The sequence below is a fragment of the Ranitomeya variabilis genome, chromosome 1, assembly GCF_051348905.1.
Source record: "Ranitomeya variabilis isolate aRanVar5 chromosome 1, aRanVar5.hap1, whole genome shotgun sequence".
In the NCBI taxonomy this organism is placed as follows: domain Eukaryota; kingdom Metazoa; phylum Chordata; class Amphibia; order Anura; family Dendrobatidae; genus Ranitomeya; species Ranitomeya variabilis.
The window spans coordinates 877,100,760-877,122,885 of NC_135232.1; the positions used below are offsets into that span (position 1 = coordinate 877,100,760).

The 22,126-nt window shown below is 41.4% G+C and overlaps 1 protein-coding gene across 2 annotated transcripts in view; it reads right to left on the bottom strand.

The window, feature by feature from the left end:
- The window catches only part of EMCN (endomucin), a 418,419-nt gene that overhangs the window by 348,787 nt on the left and 47,506 nt on the right, over positions 1-22,126 (bottom strand). For both annotated transcript variants that reach the window (XM_077277880.1, XM_077277891.1), the window contains exon 2: positions 5,186-5,251. In XM_077277880.1, coding sequence (XP_077133995.1) covers positions 5,186-5,251 — 66 coding nt within the window. The remainder of the gene's footprint in view (positions 1-5,185; positions 5,252-22,126) is intronic.

The window sequence follows — 22,126 nt, forward strand, 5'->3', positions numbered from 1 at the left end:
TTTATTTTATTACATTTCTCAGAGAACCCCTTTAACTACATTGTTAGCATTTCCTCATGAAAAAGAGGGTTTATCCAGGGTTGGCTGAAAAATTGCAAACTTACTGTGTAACATATAAGTAACTAATCTATTATAATATGGCACCCAGATTATGCAGCCGAACTCACTAGCACCACTGTTACTTATAAATTGTGGTTCACCTAAAGCCAGGTGCTTTATTATGTCTGATGATACTGATGTCTCTTGAAAGTTTTTAAATAAGTTATTGGATGATGTAAGGTTTATTTTTAAATTGTCAACCATACCTTTACCTACAGGGGGGGAAATAAGTATTTGATCCCTTGATGATTTTCCAGGTTTGCCCACTGACAAAGACATGAACAGTCTATAATTTAAAGGGTATAAGTTTATGCTTAAAACATTTAATACTGCCCTTCACCTCTCCAAACAAACCTATATCAGCACCCTCATCACCTCACTATCCAATAACCCTATATGTCTCTTTGACACTTTTCATTTCCTACTCAACCCAAGAGTGCAGACCTGAACCACGGATCTCCACGCTGACTATCTGGCCAATTACTTCACAGAAAAAATAGACCATAACCGACAGGAAATTTTCTCCCAATCCCCTCATACCATGCACTGTCCTCCCTCCCCTTCTGCATCTAGCTCACTCTCTAATTTTCAACAGGTCACAGAAGAAGAAGTGATCAGGTTCCTTGCATCTTCTTGCCCTACTACTTGCACCAGTGATCCTATTTGTCACATCTCCTCCAGTCCCTTTCCCCAGCTGTCACCACTCACCTAACAAAAATATTCAACCTCTTTCTTTCTTCTAGTATCTTTCCCTCCTCATTTAAGCATGCCATCATACATCCATTACTTAAAAAGCCATCCCTCAACCAAAACAGTGCCGCTAACTATAGACCTGTCTCTAATCTTCCCTTCATCTCCAAACTCCTCGAATGCCTGGTCCACTCCTGTCTTATCCGCTATCTCTCAGATAACTGTCTTCTCGACCCTCTTCAATCTGGTTTCCGCTCTTTACACTCTACTGAAACTACCCTCACTAAAGTCTCTAATGATCTACTAACAGCTAAATCTAACGGGCACTACTCCGTGCTAATTCTCCGGGATCTCTGCAGCATTTGACACTGTGGATCATCAGCTCCGCCTCACTATTCTCCGCTCCATTGGCCTCAATGACACCATTTTCTCCTGGTTCTCCTCCTGTCTCTCTGACTGCTCCTTCACTGTATCTTTTGCTGGCTCCTCCTCTCATATTCTGCGTACTGTTGGGGTTCCTCAAGGATCAGTCCTAGGCCCCCTCCACTTCTCTTTGTATAATGTCCCTATTGGACAAACAATCAGTAGATTTGTTTTCCGGCACCATCTCTATGCTGATGATACCGAATTATACACCTCCTCTCCTGACATCATGCCTGTCTTTTTAGAAAACAACAGTAATTGTCTTACCGCTGTCTACAACATCATGTCATCCCTCTATTTGAAACTGAACCTGTGAAAAATTGAACTCCTCGTGTTCTCTCCCTCTACTAACCTACCTATGCCCGACATTGCCATTTCCATGTGTGGTTCTACCATTACTCCCCAGCAATATGCCCATTGTCTTGGGGTCACACTTGATTCAGAACATTCATTCATCCTCCACATCTGATCACTGGCTCGCTCTTATTATCTGCACCTCAAAAACATTTCTAGAATTGGACCTTTTCTTACTTTCGACTCTGCAAAAACTCTTACTGTTTCTCTTATTCATTCTCGTCTGGACTATTGTAACTCTCTACCAATCGGTCTCCCTCTTACCAAACTCTCTCCTCTACAATCTGTCTTGAATACTGCAGCCAGGATGATATTCCTCACCAACCATTACACCGATGCCTCTACATTGTGCCAGTCATTACACTGGCTAACCATCTACACCAGAATTCAGTATAAACTTATTACCCTCACCCACAAAGCAGTCCATGGCTCAGCACCACCCTACTTATCCTCCCTCGTCTCAGTCTACCACCCTACCCGTGCCCTCCATTCTGCTAATGACCTTAGGTTAACATCCTCACTAATCAGAACCTCCCACTCCCATCTCCAAGACTTTTCAAGTGCTGCCCCAATTTTTTGCAATGCACTATCCAGGTTAATTCGATTAATCTCCAATGCCCACATTTTTAAGCGTGCCCTAAAAACACATTTCTTCAGACTGGCCTACTGCCTCAACACATTAATCTAACTATTCCTGTGTTGCCCATTCAAAATTTTTACCTTAACCAGGTTCCTCATATCATGTTCTCATACTCTTTATGCATTTAATAGCCCTCTATGTCTGTACTATTACATACTTAGGCTGATAACCAGTTCATGCAGCATTACATGAACACCCGAGCCTTACACTATGTCTGGTCCGAACAACGAAAGCAATTGTTACCATCCACCTCTCGTGTCTCCTCTTTTCCCTGATAGATAGTAAGCTCGCGAGCAGGGCCCTCATTCCTCTTGGTATCTGTTGATCTATGTGCTTATTGTTATGCTGTAATGTCTATTGTCTGTACAAGTCCCCTCTAAAATGTAAAGTTCTGTGGAATATGGTGGTGCTATAGAAATAAAATTAATTTATTATTATTATTGTTATTATGTGTAGGTTAATTTTAATGTTGAGATATAGAAAATCAAAAATAAAATCCAGAAAATCACATTGCATAAATTATATAAATGTATTTGCATTTTGCAGTGAGAAATAAGTATTTGATCCCTCTGGCAAACAAGACAATACTTGGTGGCAAGCACAGCAGTCAGATGTTTTTTGCTGTTGATGATGAGGTTTCCGCACAGGTCAGGAGAAATTTTGGTCCACTCCTCTTTGCAGATCATCTCTAAATCATTAGGTTCAGATTGCATTAGAGCAATCCGTTTAGCGCTAAGCGCTAGCGGATTGCGCTAACGCAATGTCTTTTAAGGGGTCGCGTTAAACGTCCCCGCTAGCGCAGATCCCCAATCTGCGAGAGCGGGGAATGGACCTCGGGCGCGCCGCGGACGCTGAAAGCAGCGTCCGAGGCGCGCTACAGAAGACCGGCACATCGCTAGCGTGTGCCGAAAATGACACGCGCTAGCAATGCGCTTTAACATTGCGGGCAATGGGAGCGCTAACGGACGCGGTGCACGGCGTTAATTTCACCGTGCAATGCTGTTCGTTAGCGCTCACCCATTAACGCAATGGGAACCTAGCCTAAGGCTAGGTTCACATTGCGTTAGGGCAATCCGTTTAGCGCTAGCGCTAGCGGATTGCGCTTACGCAATGTTTATTTAGGGGCCGTGTTAGGGGTCGCGTTAACGTCCCCACTCTCGCAGCTCCCCGATCTGCGAGAGCGGGGAACGGACCTTGGGCGCGCCGCGGACGCTGCAAGCAGCGTCCGAGGCGCGTTACAGAAGAACGGCACATCACTAGCGCGAGCCGAAAAAGGCACGCGCTAGTGATGCGCTGCAGGAGAAATTGACATTGCTGTCAATGGGCACGCTAACGGCCCCGTTGCACGGCGTTAATTGCGACATTTTCGCCGTGCAACGCTGTCCGTTAGCGTGCACACATTAACGCAATGTGAACCTAGCCTAAGAATTTGAGGCTGTTGCTTGGCAACTTGGAGCTTCAACTTCCTCCATAAGTTTTCTATGGGATTAAGGTCTGGAGACAAGCTAGACCACTCCATGACCTTAATGTCCTTCTTTTTGAGCCACTCCTTTGTTGCCTTGTCTGTATGTTTTGGGTGGGATGGTGTTCTTTGGGTAATAGGCAGCATTTCTCTTCCACCAAACACTGCAAGTTCAGTAAATGCCAAATACATCAATTTTTGTCTCATCTGACCACAGCACCTTCTCCCAATCACTCACAGAATCACCCAGGTGTTCATTGGCAAACTTGAGACGGGCCTGCACATGAGTCTTCTTGAGCGGGGGACCTTGCGGACACTGCAGGATTTTAAACCTTTATGGCGTAATGTGTTACCAATGGTTTTCTTGGTGACTGTGGTCCCAGCTGCCTTGAGATCATTAACAAGTTCCTCCGGTGTAGTTTTAGGCTGATCTCTCACCTTCCTCATGATCAAGGATACTCCACGAGGTGAGATTTTGCATGGTGCCCCGGATCGATGTCAATTGACAGTCATTTTGTATTTTTTCCATTTTCTTACTATTGCACCAACAGTTGTCTTCTTCTCACCCAGCGTCTTACTTATGGTTTTGTAGCCCATTCTAGCTTTGTACAGGTCTATGATCTTGTCCCGGACGTCCTTAGAAAGCTCTTTGGTCTTGCTCATGTTGTAGAGGTTAGAGACTGACTGATTAATTGAGTCTGTGGACAGGAGTCTTTTATAAAGGTGACTATGTAAGACAGCGGTCTTTAATGCAGATAATAAGTTGATTAGGAGCGTCTAACTGGTCTGTAGGAGCCAGAACTCTTAATGGTTGGTAGGGGATCAAATACTTATTTCTTACTGCAGAATGCAAACAAATTTATATAATTTGTACAAAGTGATTGTCTGTATTTTATTTTTAATATTCTCTGTTCATGTCTTTGTCAGTGGGCAAACTTACAAAATCAGCAAAGGTCAAATAACTATTTCCCCCACTGTACAATGAGCTGAAGTTTGCACACTGCTTGTGACATGTATGCTGCTGCGTAGCCTTCCCTTTGCCTCCCATGTGCCTAAGATTTACTTCAGTAGCTCACAATTTGGACTAACATATATAACTGTAGCATATGCAATGTCATTCTCTTTTTTTTAACAGTTTGCATTGCAAAAATATAAGAACACTGTGGTATTGTGGACTAAAGTTATACAATTGTGCTTTCTTATAAAAACAGCACCCCTACTGCACAAATCTGCAATACCGGACATGACCCATGAGCAAGTATGGTGTTATTTTGTTTCTTAAAGAAAGCAGACATTTTTGCTAATTCTACACAACCCCCTTGATGGGTATAATTTTATTAGCCTGCTGCAGTGTATTTTCAATGGTTCTCATTACTGATCTACAGATATAAAGATAGCGATTACAGTAGGTCTAGATGTGCAATGTATTTTTTCGCAATGTCATTTTTCTCTTTTTTAATAAGTAAAAAAAAATATTAGACTGCAATTGAAAGAAAATATTTTAAGAACACAATTACCTGAAGATGTTGTCTGTATAGCTGTGGTTTGGTTTTCATCTTCTCCATTGACATTGTTCAATAATGCTACATAGTTAAGAAAAGAAAAGTTTATTGAATGCGATAAAGCAATATATTATTCATCAGGATTACTGAATTCTTATCTATGCAATTATGACTTTATTAACACAGCAACAATTGCTTCAGTACAGTGTACAATGTATTCATGGTAAGAAGAAGCACACATCACCCGGTGTATTCATCACTGAATATGGAAAAACAAAGCATGCAGTTCCTTCTTCCAGTTTACATAACATCATCCTGGGACAGGAAAGCTTCTATTTACATTTGGGCGGCTGAGTTTTACAGCAACCCACTGAGTGCAAGAGGTTTTCCGTGGTTTCCTTTATTTTAACCCTAGTGACTTCTCACAAGTGGACCTCTGAGTTTTCAAATATTCTGGAACTGATTACAAGCGAAGTCATATAGGTTGGTTTACGAAAAAAAGATGAATTAGCTGTAACAGAGATCCTACAAATATATAGTTAGGGGGGTTCGCAAAATAAAATATTTTTTTAAGTGTTCCCCTCGTTTGGGCATCTGCTGTGACCCTAAATGCTATAAGCCTTCAGATACAGTATATATGGTCAATCTGCTGGTTAATAGCAATCCAATGTTGTCCAGCAGCCTTACTGAAAGCAGGAGAAAATTAACTTTATTCCTCTCTGGAGCCTCCGGCTTTCAGTCATAGAGGCGTGCCCGGAGCGGTTTCAGTCACCACTTGGTGCACCGTATCTGTCAGCATGCCCTGGCTCTTTGACTGACAGCAGCTTGCTCTGCAGCATGTGTGCATCTTCATCTTTGCAGAGCGAGCTGTCAATCAAAGTGCCGGTATGTTCTTACAGCTGAAGCTCACTTTCTACTGAATGGCCACTTAAAGCCACTCCTGGTGGCATGCCTTTACAGCTGAAAGGCGGTGGCTACTGGGAGTAATACAATCCATTTACTCCTCTAGTAAAGGGGCGGGACAACATTGTTACACTATTACCCTGCAAATTAACCCTATATCTTCAGGATAATAATGTTTGGGGTCATGGCAGGCTCACTTCCATGAGCAGTTTTTTAAACATATTTTTCTCCTTAAATGTCAGAACTTAATATTTTAAAAGCTATGTAACTATTTCAGGCCTTCTTTTTTAGCTAAACTAGTGGTAGATTTTTTAGATAAATTTAGGTACATACAGCAGGTGAAATAAGTATTGAGCAAGTCACAAATATTCTAAGTAAATATTTCTCATTATTACATAACTTAATTTATGGACAGCTATGGTTTGATTTATTTTTCTGGGTAGATTGGATCGGTTGCTACTGACATCTGGTGAGCATCTCATGTCAATAACACCTTTAGAAATATATTTACTTGGTGATGTGTTCAATACTTATTTCACCCGCTGTACATGGTAGATTTTTTTTTTTTTGCTACAGGATTCTATATTCTTTCTATTCGGTAATTTTAACTATTTTTTAAAATAATTTTTACAATCCCATTAATTTACTTTGAAACATTGCTCATATAATGGCAATGATAGGACTGATTTGGCACGAGGTAAAAAGAGATCCCTCAATACTCAGTACTGGAAACAGATTTAATCGCAGCGGATACAAAGTTAACCAGTAGGCATTGGCGTTTTCCCTGATACCAGCTGCTATTGTGGGAGGGTTATCACCAATTTCAGCCAAACGTTAGCTGATGGACAATGTCTATGCTTCAGTGATAACCCACTTTGTACAGGAATTACCTCCCATAGATTATGTACATGAATGTTAGTGACAAAATGTTTCCAGAAATTAGAAGTACAGTTTTGTTAATAACATTTTTATTGACTGTTATCGACCGTAAAGAGAGACACCTCTCCCTTGATATAATTCTAGCCAACAATGTAGTGATAACATAGAAGTATAAAGCTCATCAGTGTGCAAGTATACAGGAAAGGATATTGTTTATCTCGTATATCTATATTGTGTTGATTTTAAAAACAGTCAATAATAATGTTATTTTATTTGCATTTTGGAAAGCTGGATATCTTCTTCATGTTTCTTGCCTTACTCAGCTAGGACCAACTGGGCCGTTCACGCAAAAAGTGGGGTGATCGGTAAAAACGTTTTGACTGTTTAGTAAAATATTGGGACATCCACTACATCCATAGGAAAGAAGGTTTTATTTACACTAGTTGGGCAGCAATTAGATTTCCTATAACATTGATGTGCTTTGTTGGGTAGAGATATGGTATGCCAGGCAGCCAATGTTATATATCGCCACATCATAACGTACTAAATTGCCCTTCCTGTTTACCAAATGGTGAAGCTTTTTCCCATACATAAATGTTTATTTTTTATTGCACAAATAGGCGAAACAGGGAAACATGCCAGCTTGGGGAACTGGCAGTACTTAAGAGATTTTCTTTGAAGAGAAATTCATGTAGTAACAATAGAAGGAAAGGTAATCTGTTCTGTGTGTGTTAGTAACGACGTGACAAAAAGGCAGTCTTTATTTTCCGGTATATATTTGTATTTAATTATCTATTCTGATCTCATGGCCACAAATGTAGTATAGTCAGATGAAAAAGAAGCTAAACAAATCACTGAAAGAAAAGCATTATGCAGAAACTCATTCACATACTTATTATCATCATTCACTTACTGAACGGTTTTCTTAAAAAGTTGTTTACATAAATAGATAATATTTTAAATGAGCAGATGCCAATTAAATGAAATCTCCACAGAGTACTTCAAGTTACAAGAAAAATATCTTTACAAAATAGAACATCATTGAAACAAGAACAGAGTGCTCCGCGCTCACTCAGCAACATCTTTAATGCCGCTCTTATTAACCGCCACATCCATTCTGCTTTCTAAAGGACTAATATGTTACATTCAAGTACAAAGTAAAGTCATTAAGACATACAAGTCATTAAAATACTGATTAAAATGAAAAAAAAAAGTATATCCAAAAACCAAAGGGAGACTTAAGTAAAAGGGAAACTGCATATATTGGATGAAACAGTCAAATTCTTAGTCAAAACAAGGATCTCTTGCAAAGTTGGTTAATCTTTCCACTAAAATAATTGATCTTAATCTAGGACAATGAGCAAAGACAAGCTCTGTTCAGATCCCCATCTCCTTTTCATCAAGGTTTTTTTATATATTTGACGACAAGGTCATACCAGTCTGTAGCATTATATATTCCACATCATAAGTAATTGTGTTTTTATGGATTTCTTATGATATATTGAAAAATGAACAATCATAGCTTGAAATGCTCGATGATGAATGGAAGTCATGAGGCTAACGTAAACAAAGCCTTATTTGTATGCAATTATAGAACTCCTAAACACTGCCATTAGGTAGACTGTAGGTATGCAGATGCTTCTCACAAAATTAGAATGTCATCAAAAAGTTAATTTATTTCAGTCCTTCAATATAAAAAGTGAAACTCATATATTATATAGAGTCATTACAGACAGAGGAATCTATTTCAAGTGTTTATTTCTGTTAATGTTGATGATTATGGCTTACAGCCAATGAAAACTCAAAAGTCATTAGCTCAGTAAATTAGAATAAATAACAAAAACACCTGCAAAGGCTTCCTTAGCATTTAAAAAGGTCCCTTAGTCTGTTTCAGTAGGCTCCCCATTCATAGGGAAGACTGCTGACTTGACAGATATCCAGAAGGCAGTCATTGACTCCACAAGGACGGTAAGCAACAAAAGGTCATTGCTAAATAAGCTGGCTGTTCAGAGAGTGCTGTATCCAAGCATATTAATGGAAAGTTGAGTGGAATAAAAAAGTGTGGCAGAACAAGGTTCACAAGCAACCAGGATAACCCCAGACTTGAAAGGATTGTTAAAAGGCCATTAAAAAATTTGGGGGAGATTCACAAGGAGTGGACTGTTGCTGTCATCATTGTTTCAAGAGCCACCACACACAGACGTATCCAGGACATGGCCTACAAGTGTTGCATTCCTTGTGTCAAGCCACTCATGACCAATAGACAGCGCAGAAGCATCTTACATGGGCCAAGGAGAAAAAGAACTGGACTGCTGCACAGTGGTCCAAGGTGCTGTTTTCTGATGAAAGTAAATTTTACATTTCATTTGGAAATCAAGGTAGGTCCCAAGCAGCTTGAGGTCTATTGAGAAGTTTCCACAATCAATGATTGTTTTGGGAGCCATGTCATCTGCTGGTATAGGACCACTGTGATTTATCAAGACCAAAGTCAGCGCAGCCGTCTACCAGGAAATTTTTGAGCACTTCCCTTTGCCGACAAGCTTTTTTGGAGATGGAAATTTCATTCTCCAGTAGGACTTGGCACCTGTCCACACTGCCAAAAGTACCAATACCTGGTTTAAAAACATCAGCATCACTGTGTATGATTGGCCAGCAAACTCCCCTGACCTTAAGCCCATAGAATCTATGGGATATTGTCAAGAGGAAGATGAGAGACACCAGACCCAACAATGCAGAGGAGCTGAAGGCTGCTATCAAAGCAACCGGGGCTTCCGTAACACCTCAACAGTGCCACAGGCTGGTCACCTCCATGCCACACCTCAGTGAGGCAGTAATTGATGCAAAAGGAGCCCTGACCAAGTATTGAGTGCATTTACTGAACATACATTTCAGTAGGCCAACATTTCGGATTTTAAAATAATTTTTCAAGCTGGTGTTATAAAGTATTCTAATTTACTGAGATAATGACTTTGGGGTTTTCATTGGCAGTAAGCCATAATCATAAACATTAACAGAAATAAACACTTGAAATAGATCACTCTGTTTGAAATGACTCTATATAATATTTGAGTTTCACTTTTCGTAAATAAATTAACTTTTTGATAGTATTCTAATTTTGTGAAAAGCACCTGTATTTACAGAAGCCAGGAAATTTCAATGAAACTACCTAAATTCTAGTACCCTCCATATTTTCATCACAAAAAATTAAAAAAGCCCTCCCTTGATTTTTTTCCCCTAACCATGTATACAGTGGCATGTAAAAGTTTGGGCACTACTTGTCAAAATTACTGTTATTGTCAAAAGTTAAGCAAGCTGAAGATTAAATCATCTCTAAAAGGCTTAAATTTAAAGATTGCACATTTCCTTTGTATTTTAGGCAATGAAATGAATTGTCAATTGTTTTTTTCATTTTAAAAGTTACCAAAAGGAAAATGGGCTGATGCAAAAGTCTGGGCACCCTGCATGGTTACTACCTAGTAGCACTCCCTTTAAAAAGTATTACAGCTTGCAAATGCTTTTTGTAGCTAACCAAGAGTCTTTCAGTTCTTGTTTGAGGGATTTTAATTCATTCTTCCTCAGAAAATTCTTCCAGTTCTGTATCATACCTAGGTCGTCTTGCATGCACTGCTATTTTGAGGTCTACCACAAATTTTCAATGATGTTCAGATAAGGGAACTGTCAGGGCCACTGTAAAACCTTCAGCTTCCGCCTTTTGAGGTAATCTATTGTGGATTTTGACATGTGTTTAGAACCATTATCCATTTGTAGAAGCCATTCTCTTTCCAACTTCAGCTTTTTTACAGAATTTTTTGAAATTTAATTAAATCCATTCTTCCCTCTACGCATGAAACGTTCCTCATGCCATTGGCTGCTACACAACCTCAAAGCATGATTGATCCCCCCTAATGCTTAATGGTTGGTGAAATGTTCTTTTCCTGAAATTCTGTGCCTTTTTCTCTCCACACATACCTTTGATCATTGTGGCCAAAGAGTTCTATTTTAACCTCATTGGTCCACAGGACTTATTTCCAAAATGCACTTGGCTTGTTCACATGTTCTTTTGCATACTTTTGACTCTGAATTTTATGATAAGGATGCAGGAGAGGTTTTCTTTTGTTTCTTCCATGAAGGCCATATTTATGCATGTGTTTCTGAACAGTAAAACAATGTACCACAACTCTAGAGTCTGCTAAATCTTTCTAAAGGTCTTTTGTAGTCAAGCAGGGGTTCTGATTTGCCTCTATAGCAATCCTATGAGCAACTCTCACTGAAATTTTCCTTGGTCTTACTGATCTTATCCTGACCTCCACTGTTCCATTTAACTGCCATTTCTTAATTACATTTTGAACTGAGGAAAAGGCAATTTGAAAACACGTCGCTATCTTCTTATAGCCTTCTGCTGCTTTGTGATCCTCCACCATTTTCATTTTCAGAGTGGTAGGCAGCTGCTTAGAAAAACCCATGGCTGCTTTTTTTGGCATGAGGTTAGGGGAGACTGGCTTTTTATTAAGCTGGGAAATTTACATCACCTGGCCTTTCCTAACAATGATAGTGAAAAAGCAATAATGCTAGCAGGTTAACTAAGGTCTCAAACCTTTGTCAAAGTTACCTGAGCCCATCAATCTCCAAAGGTGCCCAAACTTTTGCATCGGCCCATTTTCCCTTTTGTAATTTTTTAAATAAAAAAAATTACTATGCGAATAAGACGACTCAAAAGTAGGGGGTCGTCTTGTACGCCGGGTACAACGTGTGCAGGGAGCGGTCCTTGAAGGTTCCCAGGGTCTGGAGGAGAGGAGACTCTCCTTCAGGCCCTGGGATCCATATTCATGTAAAAAAAAAGAATAAAAATAAAAAATATGGATATACTTACCCTCCGACGGCCCTCGGCTCTCAGCAGTGCAAGCGGTGGCCTCTGTTCCCAAGGATGCATTGCACGAAGGCCGGAAATGACGTCGTGGCCGGGGGCCGTCGGAGGGTAAGTATATCCATATTTTTTATTTTTATTCTTTTTTTTTTACGTGAATATGGATCCCAGGGTCTGAAGGAGAGTCTCCTCTCCTCCAGACCCTGGGAACCATCCGGACCACACACGCCGTATAAGACAACTGGGCGTATAAGATGACCCCCTTCTAATACGGTGAGTATATCCCAAACTCCATATTTTATATGGAAAAGTTGGGTGTCGTCTTATACGCCCAGTCGTCTTATACACCAGAAAATATGGTATATATTTTTTTGCCAAAAATACAAAGGAAATGTGTCATATTCAGACCTAGAGATCATTTCATCTTCAACTTGCTTAACTGTTCACAATAACAGTAATTTTGACAAGGAATATTCCAACTTCTATATTCCTATTGTGAGTCTGTGAGGAGAATTATATGTGAGAGACGGTATGTATCCCCCAGGATGCGCATAGAAGCATATTGAGAGCGCTGGAGCGCATTAAATTGCAATCACAGACATAGCTGTGGCTGTATTGCAGAATAAAATTAAGTTTAGTCTTGGGCAAGCTATTTGCCAAAGGCAGATTTAAGAAATCCTGGCATGGCCTTTTATTTTTGGGGTGAACTACAGGATGGTAGTGGGGTGGTTCACTATCTCCACCCGGGTCTTAAGGTACCTTCACACTAAGCGACGCTGCAGCGATATCGACAACGATGCCGATCGCTGCAGTGTCGCTGTGTGGTCGCTGGAGAGACCAGCAACGATGCTGAGGTCCCTGGGTAACCAGGGTAAACATCGGGTTACTAAGCGCAGGGCCGCGCTTAGTAACCCGATGTTTACCCTGGTTACCATTGTAAAAGTAAAAAAAAACAGTACATACTCACCCTCTGATGTCTGTCACGCGTCCCTTGCCGTCTGCTTCCTACACTGACTGTGATTGCCGGCCGTAAAGTACAGCACAGCGGTGACGTCACCGCTGTGCTCTGCTTTCACTTTACGGCCGGCAATCACAGTCAGTGCGGGAAGCAGACGGCAAGGGACGCGTGACAGACATCAGAGGGTGAGTATGTACTGTTTTTTTTTTTTTACTTTTACAATGGTAACCAGGGTAAACATCGGGTTACTAAGCACGGCCCTGCGCTTAGTAACCCGATATTTACCCTGGTTACCACTGTAAAACATCGCTGGCATCGTTGCTTTGGCTGTCAAACACGACGATACACGCCGATCTGACGACCAAATAAAGTTCTGAACTTTCAGCAACGACCAGCGATATCACAGCAGGATCCTGATCGCTGCTGCCTGTCAAACACAACGATATCGCTAGCCAGGACGCTGCAACGTCACGGATCGCTAGCGATATCGTTTAGTGTGAAGGTACCTTTACTTATAAGTGGTCCATGGCCAGAGATCTAATTTAAAATCGCTGCTGCAAAGGTTGGGTGTGTTAGTTTGCTAGCTGCAACATCTGGCTTATGTGTGGAGTCAGCACTGGGCCAAGGGAAGCAAATACCTGGTGCCCCCTCAGTGTGACACGGTGGGGCAATCACCCACTACAACCGGTCTCAGGTACAGACTGCTTTGTCACCCCAGCTGCGATTCGGAGGATACCATTTGCTTTTCGTTTGTGAGTTTTTGGACATTAAAGACATTTTGTTTTTACTTTACTGAGTCACTGCCTGATTACTGCATGGTGTGAACACCGCTGCACTACACTATGTATATATGTATAGCCTGTATAACCTGTAGAGTCAGTGTGTTAATATACTCACTTACTGCTATCTTCTCCAGTATTCAGCACCATTCAAATCCTCTTGTGAGTGGCGCCACCACTCTTCAGATTATCCGGATCACTCTATGCTCTATCCATGAGCCTGAAGTCTCTTTTAGGCTGTGTTTACATGTCAGGATTCCTTGCAGAAATTTCCTGAACAAAACCGGACATTTTCTGCAAGAAATCCGCATGCTTTTTTTGCACTTTTTTTGGCTGATTTTTTGCATTTTTTCCCGGAGGTTCCCAATGCAATAATATAGTGGGAAATGCACCATAAATGAATGAACATGCTGCGTTTTTTACCGCGATGCCTTTTTTTCCGAGAAAACATATGCACAAAAATTGTAGAATGCATTATAAATGATGGGATGCATATGTATGCGTTTTTATTGCGTATTTTGCAAGTTTTTTGTGCAGATTTTTCGCATTTTTTTCCGGAGGTTCCCAATGCAATAATATAGTGCTAAATCTGCTTAAAATTAGCAGAATTAATGAACATGCTGCGTTTTTTTCCGCATGCGTTTTTTTTTGTGGAAAAAAACGCAACATGTGTACATAAATAGCGGAAACCATTAATAATGATGGGATGCTTAATTTATGCGTTTTTTATGCGTTTTTGTTGCGGAAAGCCACCGAAAAAAAGTGCGAAAAATCCGCGAATAATCCGGAACGTGTGCACATAGCCTAACTCGTTATTCTATGCGCTTCCAGCCAGAACCAGTGCAACATATTTTCCACACCAAGAACTTTGCCCTACTCCCTGCAATTGGGAATGGTAACACCTAAAACTGTGAATAACGCTATACACCTAGTGTGTTAACATGGAGAGCCAATCGGTGAAGGTCCCTTCATCAGTAAAGGATTACTTGGACGGCAGTTTCCTTTAACAATTCCTCCAATAGCAAGCAAAGTGCACTGTACTCCGATCGCCCCTGAGATGCCCTAAACTTGCTTGCTTCACAAGGAGACAAAACCTCCTCATAATCAAAAAACTGAGTGTATCCTATACTGTGAACAACAGCCACTTTGCCTTAACAGCATGGGATCATGGTAGATTCTTTTAGTGAGGCAAAACATTTCCTTGCCTGTTTTTAAGTAAAGTTTTACTTCACAGAAAGAATCAGCTGTGATCCTTTTTGTCCTGTCTGTATACTTTTTTGATTCCTCCTCTGCCCAGAAGATCTGCTATGATCAGACCATCTTCCTGCACTGTCAGACACAGCCTTTACACAGTACAGGGGCACATTCATAAGATTATCTCAGCACAGGAACATATTGATTAAAATTAATTTTTTTAATCCCCTTTAAGAAAGATTGTAAACTGTTATCTCCTTCAGTAAAGATTGAAGAGTTACATTTGCAAGTTAAAAAGTGTTTCTTGTTGCTTCAGGGAATTCTATACCATGTCCAAAAGCGCCACCACCCTCTATTGACACTTGTGGACTCAAGGGAAGTGTTTAGGGGTCCAGTAACCCACTTCAGCTACTGTGACAGTGGAACTATGTATCTCAACTGGCCCCTATACATCATCTGGGTTCCCCCTATGGCTCAGCACATATAGACATGTTTATGGGGAAAAATGTTCAAGGGAAGACTTCATTAAGAAATAACCAAAATCTGCTCATTTTCATCAAACATGGCAGACTGTACCATGAGCAAGAGCGATTTGTTTTTATTTAGGTAAGCATACTACTGTGTTTACTTACACAGTACTATTGCAATTTATGTTATACTGCAGTAGATTGTGTTGTTTAAAAATGTCTTTGTGAATTAACAACACCTCACATTATATTTATGAACAAAATAGCATCTTTTAAATAGAACTATGATTAAGAACCACTCGGTTTGAAACGCGTAAGGCCATGAGTTTCCCGGGTTACTTGCCTTTTTCCTAAAATAATGGTTTTATGCCATAATTTTAACCATGTTATACATTAAAGATTTTTTTTTTAAATAATTATTCACGGATGGATCTGTTGCAGGATACCTTTCCTTCTTTGATATTGCTTGTTTGCTGCTAACACGAACTTCTTTCTGTGTACGGCCAATGGATTCTACTGCGGTGAGCTGGATTTTTTCTACAAAGTTTTTTTTGTTTTTTTTCTTCTTTTAGATAGAACCTGTTTTAGTAAATAATTGTACAATGCATGGAATAATGATTCTGGAGCATTTTTACTAGACCTCTGCACTGTGCTGTTCTGTCGTTATTGTCAGGACTCTGAACATTTTTTACCTTTTGTGCATTACTGCCCTTTTCCAACATGGCGTCTTTGGTCTCATGTGCACTGTGTCTTCCTGCTATAAAACTCCACCCCAGCCTTCAGTCTGTGCTAGAGTATTCTGCCTTGCATCCAGCTCCTGACCTCTGATTACTCCCTGGCTATATACCTGCTCCTGTGAACCTGTGTGGTGATCCTGCTACTCTGCTCTGAGTTCCTGCTGCATACACCAGTTTCCAGTAATCCTCCTTCATCTGCTGCTCGTGTTTACTTCCATCTGCATTTTCTGGACATGTAAGCTTTGCTGCTCTGCAAAAACCTGATACTATTAACCAGGCCTCCCTGGTTGAGCTAAGATATGATTTGAACTGCCTTATAAGCTTATCTATTTGTGTTTGGACTAAGACAAGGATTTATTCGTGTCAAGTATCCTCAAGAATAACTGTGCTTCATAGACTTTCTGCTTGATTGCATTTTCCTCTGAAGTTTCCTATAGACTGCTAAGATGCGTTTAATATTTACACCAAGTGTTGTGGACTTGAGTTTCTCTCTGCACCTGTTTGAATCACCGTGTGATAATATAGACTTTACCACTTATAAAAATGTGTCCTGTAGTTGTCTTGTTCCACGCAAAGAGTCTCCTGAGTTATCCCCTATAATTATTACAGGATACTCTAGCCTTAAAAAAAAGGAGACTGCTGGAACAATGACTGCAGAAAGCAGATTAGAGCAGGTGTTTTCCATAATTAGATCACTGCAGAAAGATGTGGAAGGTCTGCAAAAGAAGTTTGGAAGCTTTGAACACAATCAACAAGTGTTTGGACAAACTTTGCAGGACTTAAGCAACTGCATGGCAGCCCAGGAAAACAAACTTGCTGGCATAGAGTCCCAGTATGGATGGGCTTTTCAGGACATAAGCACGCAAATAGCTGCACAAGTGACTTTATCCTCTGGGCAACCGCCACCAGCTAGCCCATCTAAGTTGCCCCCATATCGCATTTGCCAAGGAACATGGTATTGAAATTCAGCAAAGAGCCTCTCCAATTACCATGGAAACAGTGGATGGGTCACCTCTAATTTCAGGGCCTGTGGATCAGGAGACCGCACTCCTTGAAATTTTTTTGGAGCCTAATCATCAGGAGCAACTTTCTTTCTTGCTAATTTCTTCTACTCATTTTCCTGTGATTTTAGGCATTCCTTGGTTGCATTCTCAGAACCCAATTATCAACTGGGAGATCAAGGAGATTATCTTTCCAACAAGGAGCAACTCAGCGTTAACAGAAGCTGTCCCTAATTCCACGGCTATGGAACCACATGTACAGGTATTTTCTTTTCCTCCAGCATATAAAGAGTTCTCTGACATCTGTGACAAGAAAAATGCAGATCAGCTTCCTCCACACAGGCATTATGACTGTCCCATTGAGCTGCTTCCTGGGGTAGCTATTCCTTTTGGTAACGTATACCCTTTGGCGGCACCTGAGCTTCAAGCCTTAAAGGAGTATATTGATGAAAATTTGGCCAAAGGCTTCATACGTCCTTCTTCCTCACCAGCAGGGGCACCTATATTTTTTGTAAAAAAGAAGGATGAGACCCTGTGTTGACTATCAGAAACTCAATAAGGTAACCGTAAGAAACCCTTTGCCTCTGATTCCCGAATTACTGGAAAGAGTCTGCCATGCTAAGGTGTTCTCTAAACTGGATCATCGTGGGGCTTATAATTTGGTGCGTATTCGTTCAGGGGATGAGTGGAAGACAGCATTCCGATGCCGGTATGGACACTTTGAATATCTCGTGATGCCCTTTGGGCTTTGTAATGCCCCAGCAACGTTTCAACACCTTGCTAATGACATTTTCAGAGATTTGTTGGACCAGTTTGTGGTGATCTATTTGGACGATATTCTAATCTTTTCTGACTCTCTACAGGAACATGAAGAACATGTCAAAGCTGTTTTAAGACGTCTGAAAGAGAACCATCTGTATATCAAGCCGGAGAAATGCGAGTTCCATCGTTCTGAGATACAGTTCTTAGGTTATATCATCTCTCCCCAGGGGCTGAACATGGAATCTGGTAAGATTCAGGCTATCCTTGACTGGCCGGTACCCAAGAACGTTAAGGAGGTCCAACGTTTTATTTGTTTTGCAAATTTCTACAGACGCTTCATTCGAAATTTTTCTGATATTGTCCATCCCATTACTTCCTTGACAAAGAAGGAAAAGCCCTTTAAGTGGTCATCACAGGTTCAATAAGCTTTTGATCGGCTTAAGATCTGTTTCACATCAGCACTGCTGTTGATACACCCAGATCCAACACTTTCTTTCATTGTGGAGGTGGACGCTTCTGATAATGCTTTGGGGGCTATTCTCTCCCAAAGAACTGGAGAGAAGGGTCTGCTACATCCTTGTGTTTTCTTTTCCCGTAGACTAACCTCAGCAGAGAAGAATTACGACATGGGAGACAAGGAATTGCTGGCTATTATTGCGGCTTTCAAAGAATGGAGGCATCATCTGCAAGGAGCTGCACAACAGATCATAGTGCTAACTGATCATCGCAATTTAGAGTTCCTTAGATCCGCTAGATGTCTTTCTCCTCGTCAGGCTCATTGGAACTTATTTTTAAATCAATTTAACTTTGTTATCTCGTACCGTCCAGGTTCTCGTAATGGGAAGGCTGATGCTTTATCCCGAATCCATGCTGTGGATTCCGTACCTGGAGCCCCGTCCAAGACCATTCTATCTGATGCCAATTTCATCAGAGTTATCCACGATCAGGACTTGTGGAAGGAGTGCAGGGAGGCCTATGATGGCAATGTATTTCTGGCCAACCCACCTGTGGATATTAATCTTGTCTTTAAGGGTGGCATGTGGTTCAGAGATCGATGTATCTACATCCCTGAGGTCGTCCGTCTGCAGATCCTCAAGTTGGTACATGACTCCAAGTTGGCTGGTCACAGGGGGTACAGAAGACACAAGAGTTCCTGAGCCGATTCTTCTGGTGGCCAACTTGCCTGAAGGACACCAAGGACTATGTTCTCTCTTGCGAGGTATGTGCCCGTTACAAGACTCCTCATGTGGCACCTACGGGTCTTCTACAACCATTACCTGTTCCGTCCCACCCTTGGGGGTCTATATCAATGGACTTTATTGTGGAACTGCCTACATCGGGAGTCATGAATACGATCATGGTAGTAGTTGATCGCCTGAGTAAAGCCGCTCATTTTGTTTCATGCACCTGCCACCCCTCAGCTAACGATACAGTGAACTTAGTTACTCAGAATGTCTTTCGGTTGCATGGGGTTCCGGATGAGATCATCTCTGACCGTGGAGTACAGTTCACTTCAAGATTCTGGAAGGGGTTTTGCTCTGCACTCAATATTAATGTCTGTCTCTCTTCCGCTTACCATCCCCAGACAAATGGTCAGACTGAGCGTACCAACCAGACGCTGGAACAATATCTAAGATGCTATGTCAGCCATCTCCAGGATGATTGGTTGGAGTTGCTGCCGTTAGCCGAATTTTCATATAATAATTCTCAGAGCGCCTCCACTAAATTTACACCTTTCTTTGCCAATCTGGGTTATCATCCATGTATTTTACCTAGGTCTCCAATTAATTCTCCGGTTCCCGCAGTGGAGGAAAGGCTGACTGCGATGAGACAAAATCTGGAGTTTCTGAAGGAATCCCTGACCACAGCTCAAGAACGTTATAAGAGATCGGCTGATAAATTCCGTAGACCTGCACCCATGTTCAAGGTAGGAGATTCCGTGTGGTTAGCAACTAAGAATCTGAAGTTAAACGTTCCTTCACAAAAACGTGGACAGAAATTCATTGGCCCTTTCAAGATCAATAGTATTGTGAGCTCTGTGGCCTGCCGGCTGAAGCTGTCTAGGACTAAGAAGGTACACCCATGTTTCTTTACTAAAGCCTGTATCTCCTAATACCTTCCAGGGACATGTTGTGCCACCTCCACAGCCTGTGGTGATTGATGGGCAAGAACAATTTGTGGTGGAGGAAATTATTGATTCCAGGATTCGCAGGAATCGGCTCCAATATCTGATAAGATGGCAGGGATATCCCCCTGAGGAAGACTCTTGGGAACCTGTGGAAAACATCATGCCCAACAGAAGATTTCTCGTTTTCATCAGAGATTCCCTGAGAAACCAGGTCCAGGATCGTCCTGAGGCCGCTTCTAAGGAGGGAGTAATGTCAGGACTCTGAATATTTTTTACCTTTTGTGCATTACTGCCCTTTTCCAACATGGCGTCTTTGGTCTCATGTGCACTGTGTCTTCCTGCTATAAAACTCCACCCCAGCCTTCAGTCTGTGCTAGAGTATTCTGCCTTGCATCCAGCTCCTGACCTCTGATTACTCCCTGGCTATATACCTGCTCCTGTGAACCTGTGTGGTGATCCTGCTACTCTGCTCTGAGTTCCTGCTGCATACACCAGTTTCCAGTAATCCTCCTTCATCTGCTGCTCGTGTTTACTTCCATCTGCATTTGCTGGACATGTAAGCTTTGCTGCTCTGCAAAAACCTGATACTATTAACCAGGCCTCCCTGGTTGAGCTAAGATATGATTTGAACTGCCTTATAAGCTTATCTATCTGTGTTTGGACTAAGACAAGGATTTTTTCGTGTCAAGTATCCTCAAGAATAACTGTGCTTCATAGACTTTCTGCTTGATTGCATTTTCCTCTGAAGTTTCCTATAGACTGCTAAGATGCGTTTAATATTTACACCAAGTGTTGTGGACTTGAGTTTCTCTCTGCACCTGTTTGAATCACCGTGTGATAATATAGACTTTACCACTTATAAAAATGTGTCCTGTAGTTGTCTTGTTCCACGCAAAGAGTCTCCTGAGTTATCCCCTATAATTATTACAGGATACTCTAGCCTTAAAAAAAAAAAGGAGACTGCTGGAACAATGACTGCAGAAAGCAGATTAGAGCAGGTGTTTTCCATAATTAGATCACTGCAGAAAGATGTGGAAGGTCTGCAAAAGAAGTTTGGAAGCTTTGAACACAATCAACAAGTGTTTGGACAAACTTTGCAGGACTTAAGCAACCGCATGGCAGCCCAGGAAAACAAACTTGCTGGCATAGAGTCCCAGTATGGATGGGCTTTTCAGGACATAAGCACGCAAATAGCTGCACAAGTGACTTTATCCTCTGTGCAACCGCCACCAGCTAGCCCATCTAAGTTGCCCCCATTCAGATTTAATGGTGATTGCGACAAATTTTGTGGCTTTGTGAATCAATGTATGCTATATGTTGATGTGCATGTTGACCGTTTTCCTACTGATTGATCCAAATTATTGTGTGTAATAATGCTACTGACCTCACGAGCGCTCGCCTGGGTGAATCCGATGATTGAGTCTCGTGACCCATGGTTAATTAACTTGGATGATTTCTTGGCCGCTATGGCATTAACGTTTGATGACCCTAATCACAGTGCAACCGCTGAATCTGCTTTGTTGTCTTTACGCCAGGCTAAACGTTCTGTTATTGAGTATGCCACTGAATTCAGGAGATTAGCGGTAGATACCAATTGGGACAGTTATGCACAATTGCCTATTTTTAAAAGGGGTCTGTCTAGTATTATAAAAGATGAACTAGCTCGCTCTGAGTCACCACAAGAGCTAGAGACATTTATACAGCATTGTGTGCACATAGACATTCGCCTTACTGAGCGTAGGCAGGAGAAATTTGCTGCATATAACCATATTTCTAACTTTTCCCTTCCTTCCAAAGAGCCTGCAGGTAAAACCTCTCGGGAGGTGGAGGAGGTGCTCATGCAAATTGATTCCATTCAGAGGCACGAGATCAATGAGTGCCGGGAGCATCACCTTCGTGAAAGTCTATGTTTCTACTGCGGCCAGTCTGACCACTTCTTGATCAATTGTCATAAGTGTCCTAGATGGCCTAACAAGGTGCTAGCAGCAGTAGGAGGTGTATGACAACTGTGATGATGAATATGACATCTCTGAATGTAGCCTGCCTTTAAACGCTGTATTCCATTCACTTTCTACGACTTCACCCCCAAGGAGCTGAAGGAGAAGAACTCTCACTGTTCTCTCCCTATTAAGATCCTGTGTTCAGGACAGTGGATTTCCAGTGCAGCTATGATTGACTCCGGTGCAGGTGGCAATTTCATGGATATCGCTTTTGCCAAGGAACATGGTATTGAAATTCAGCAAAGAGCCTCTCCAATTACCATGGAAACAGTGGATGGGTCACC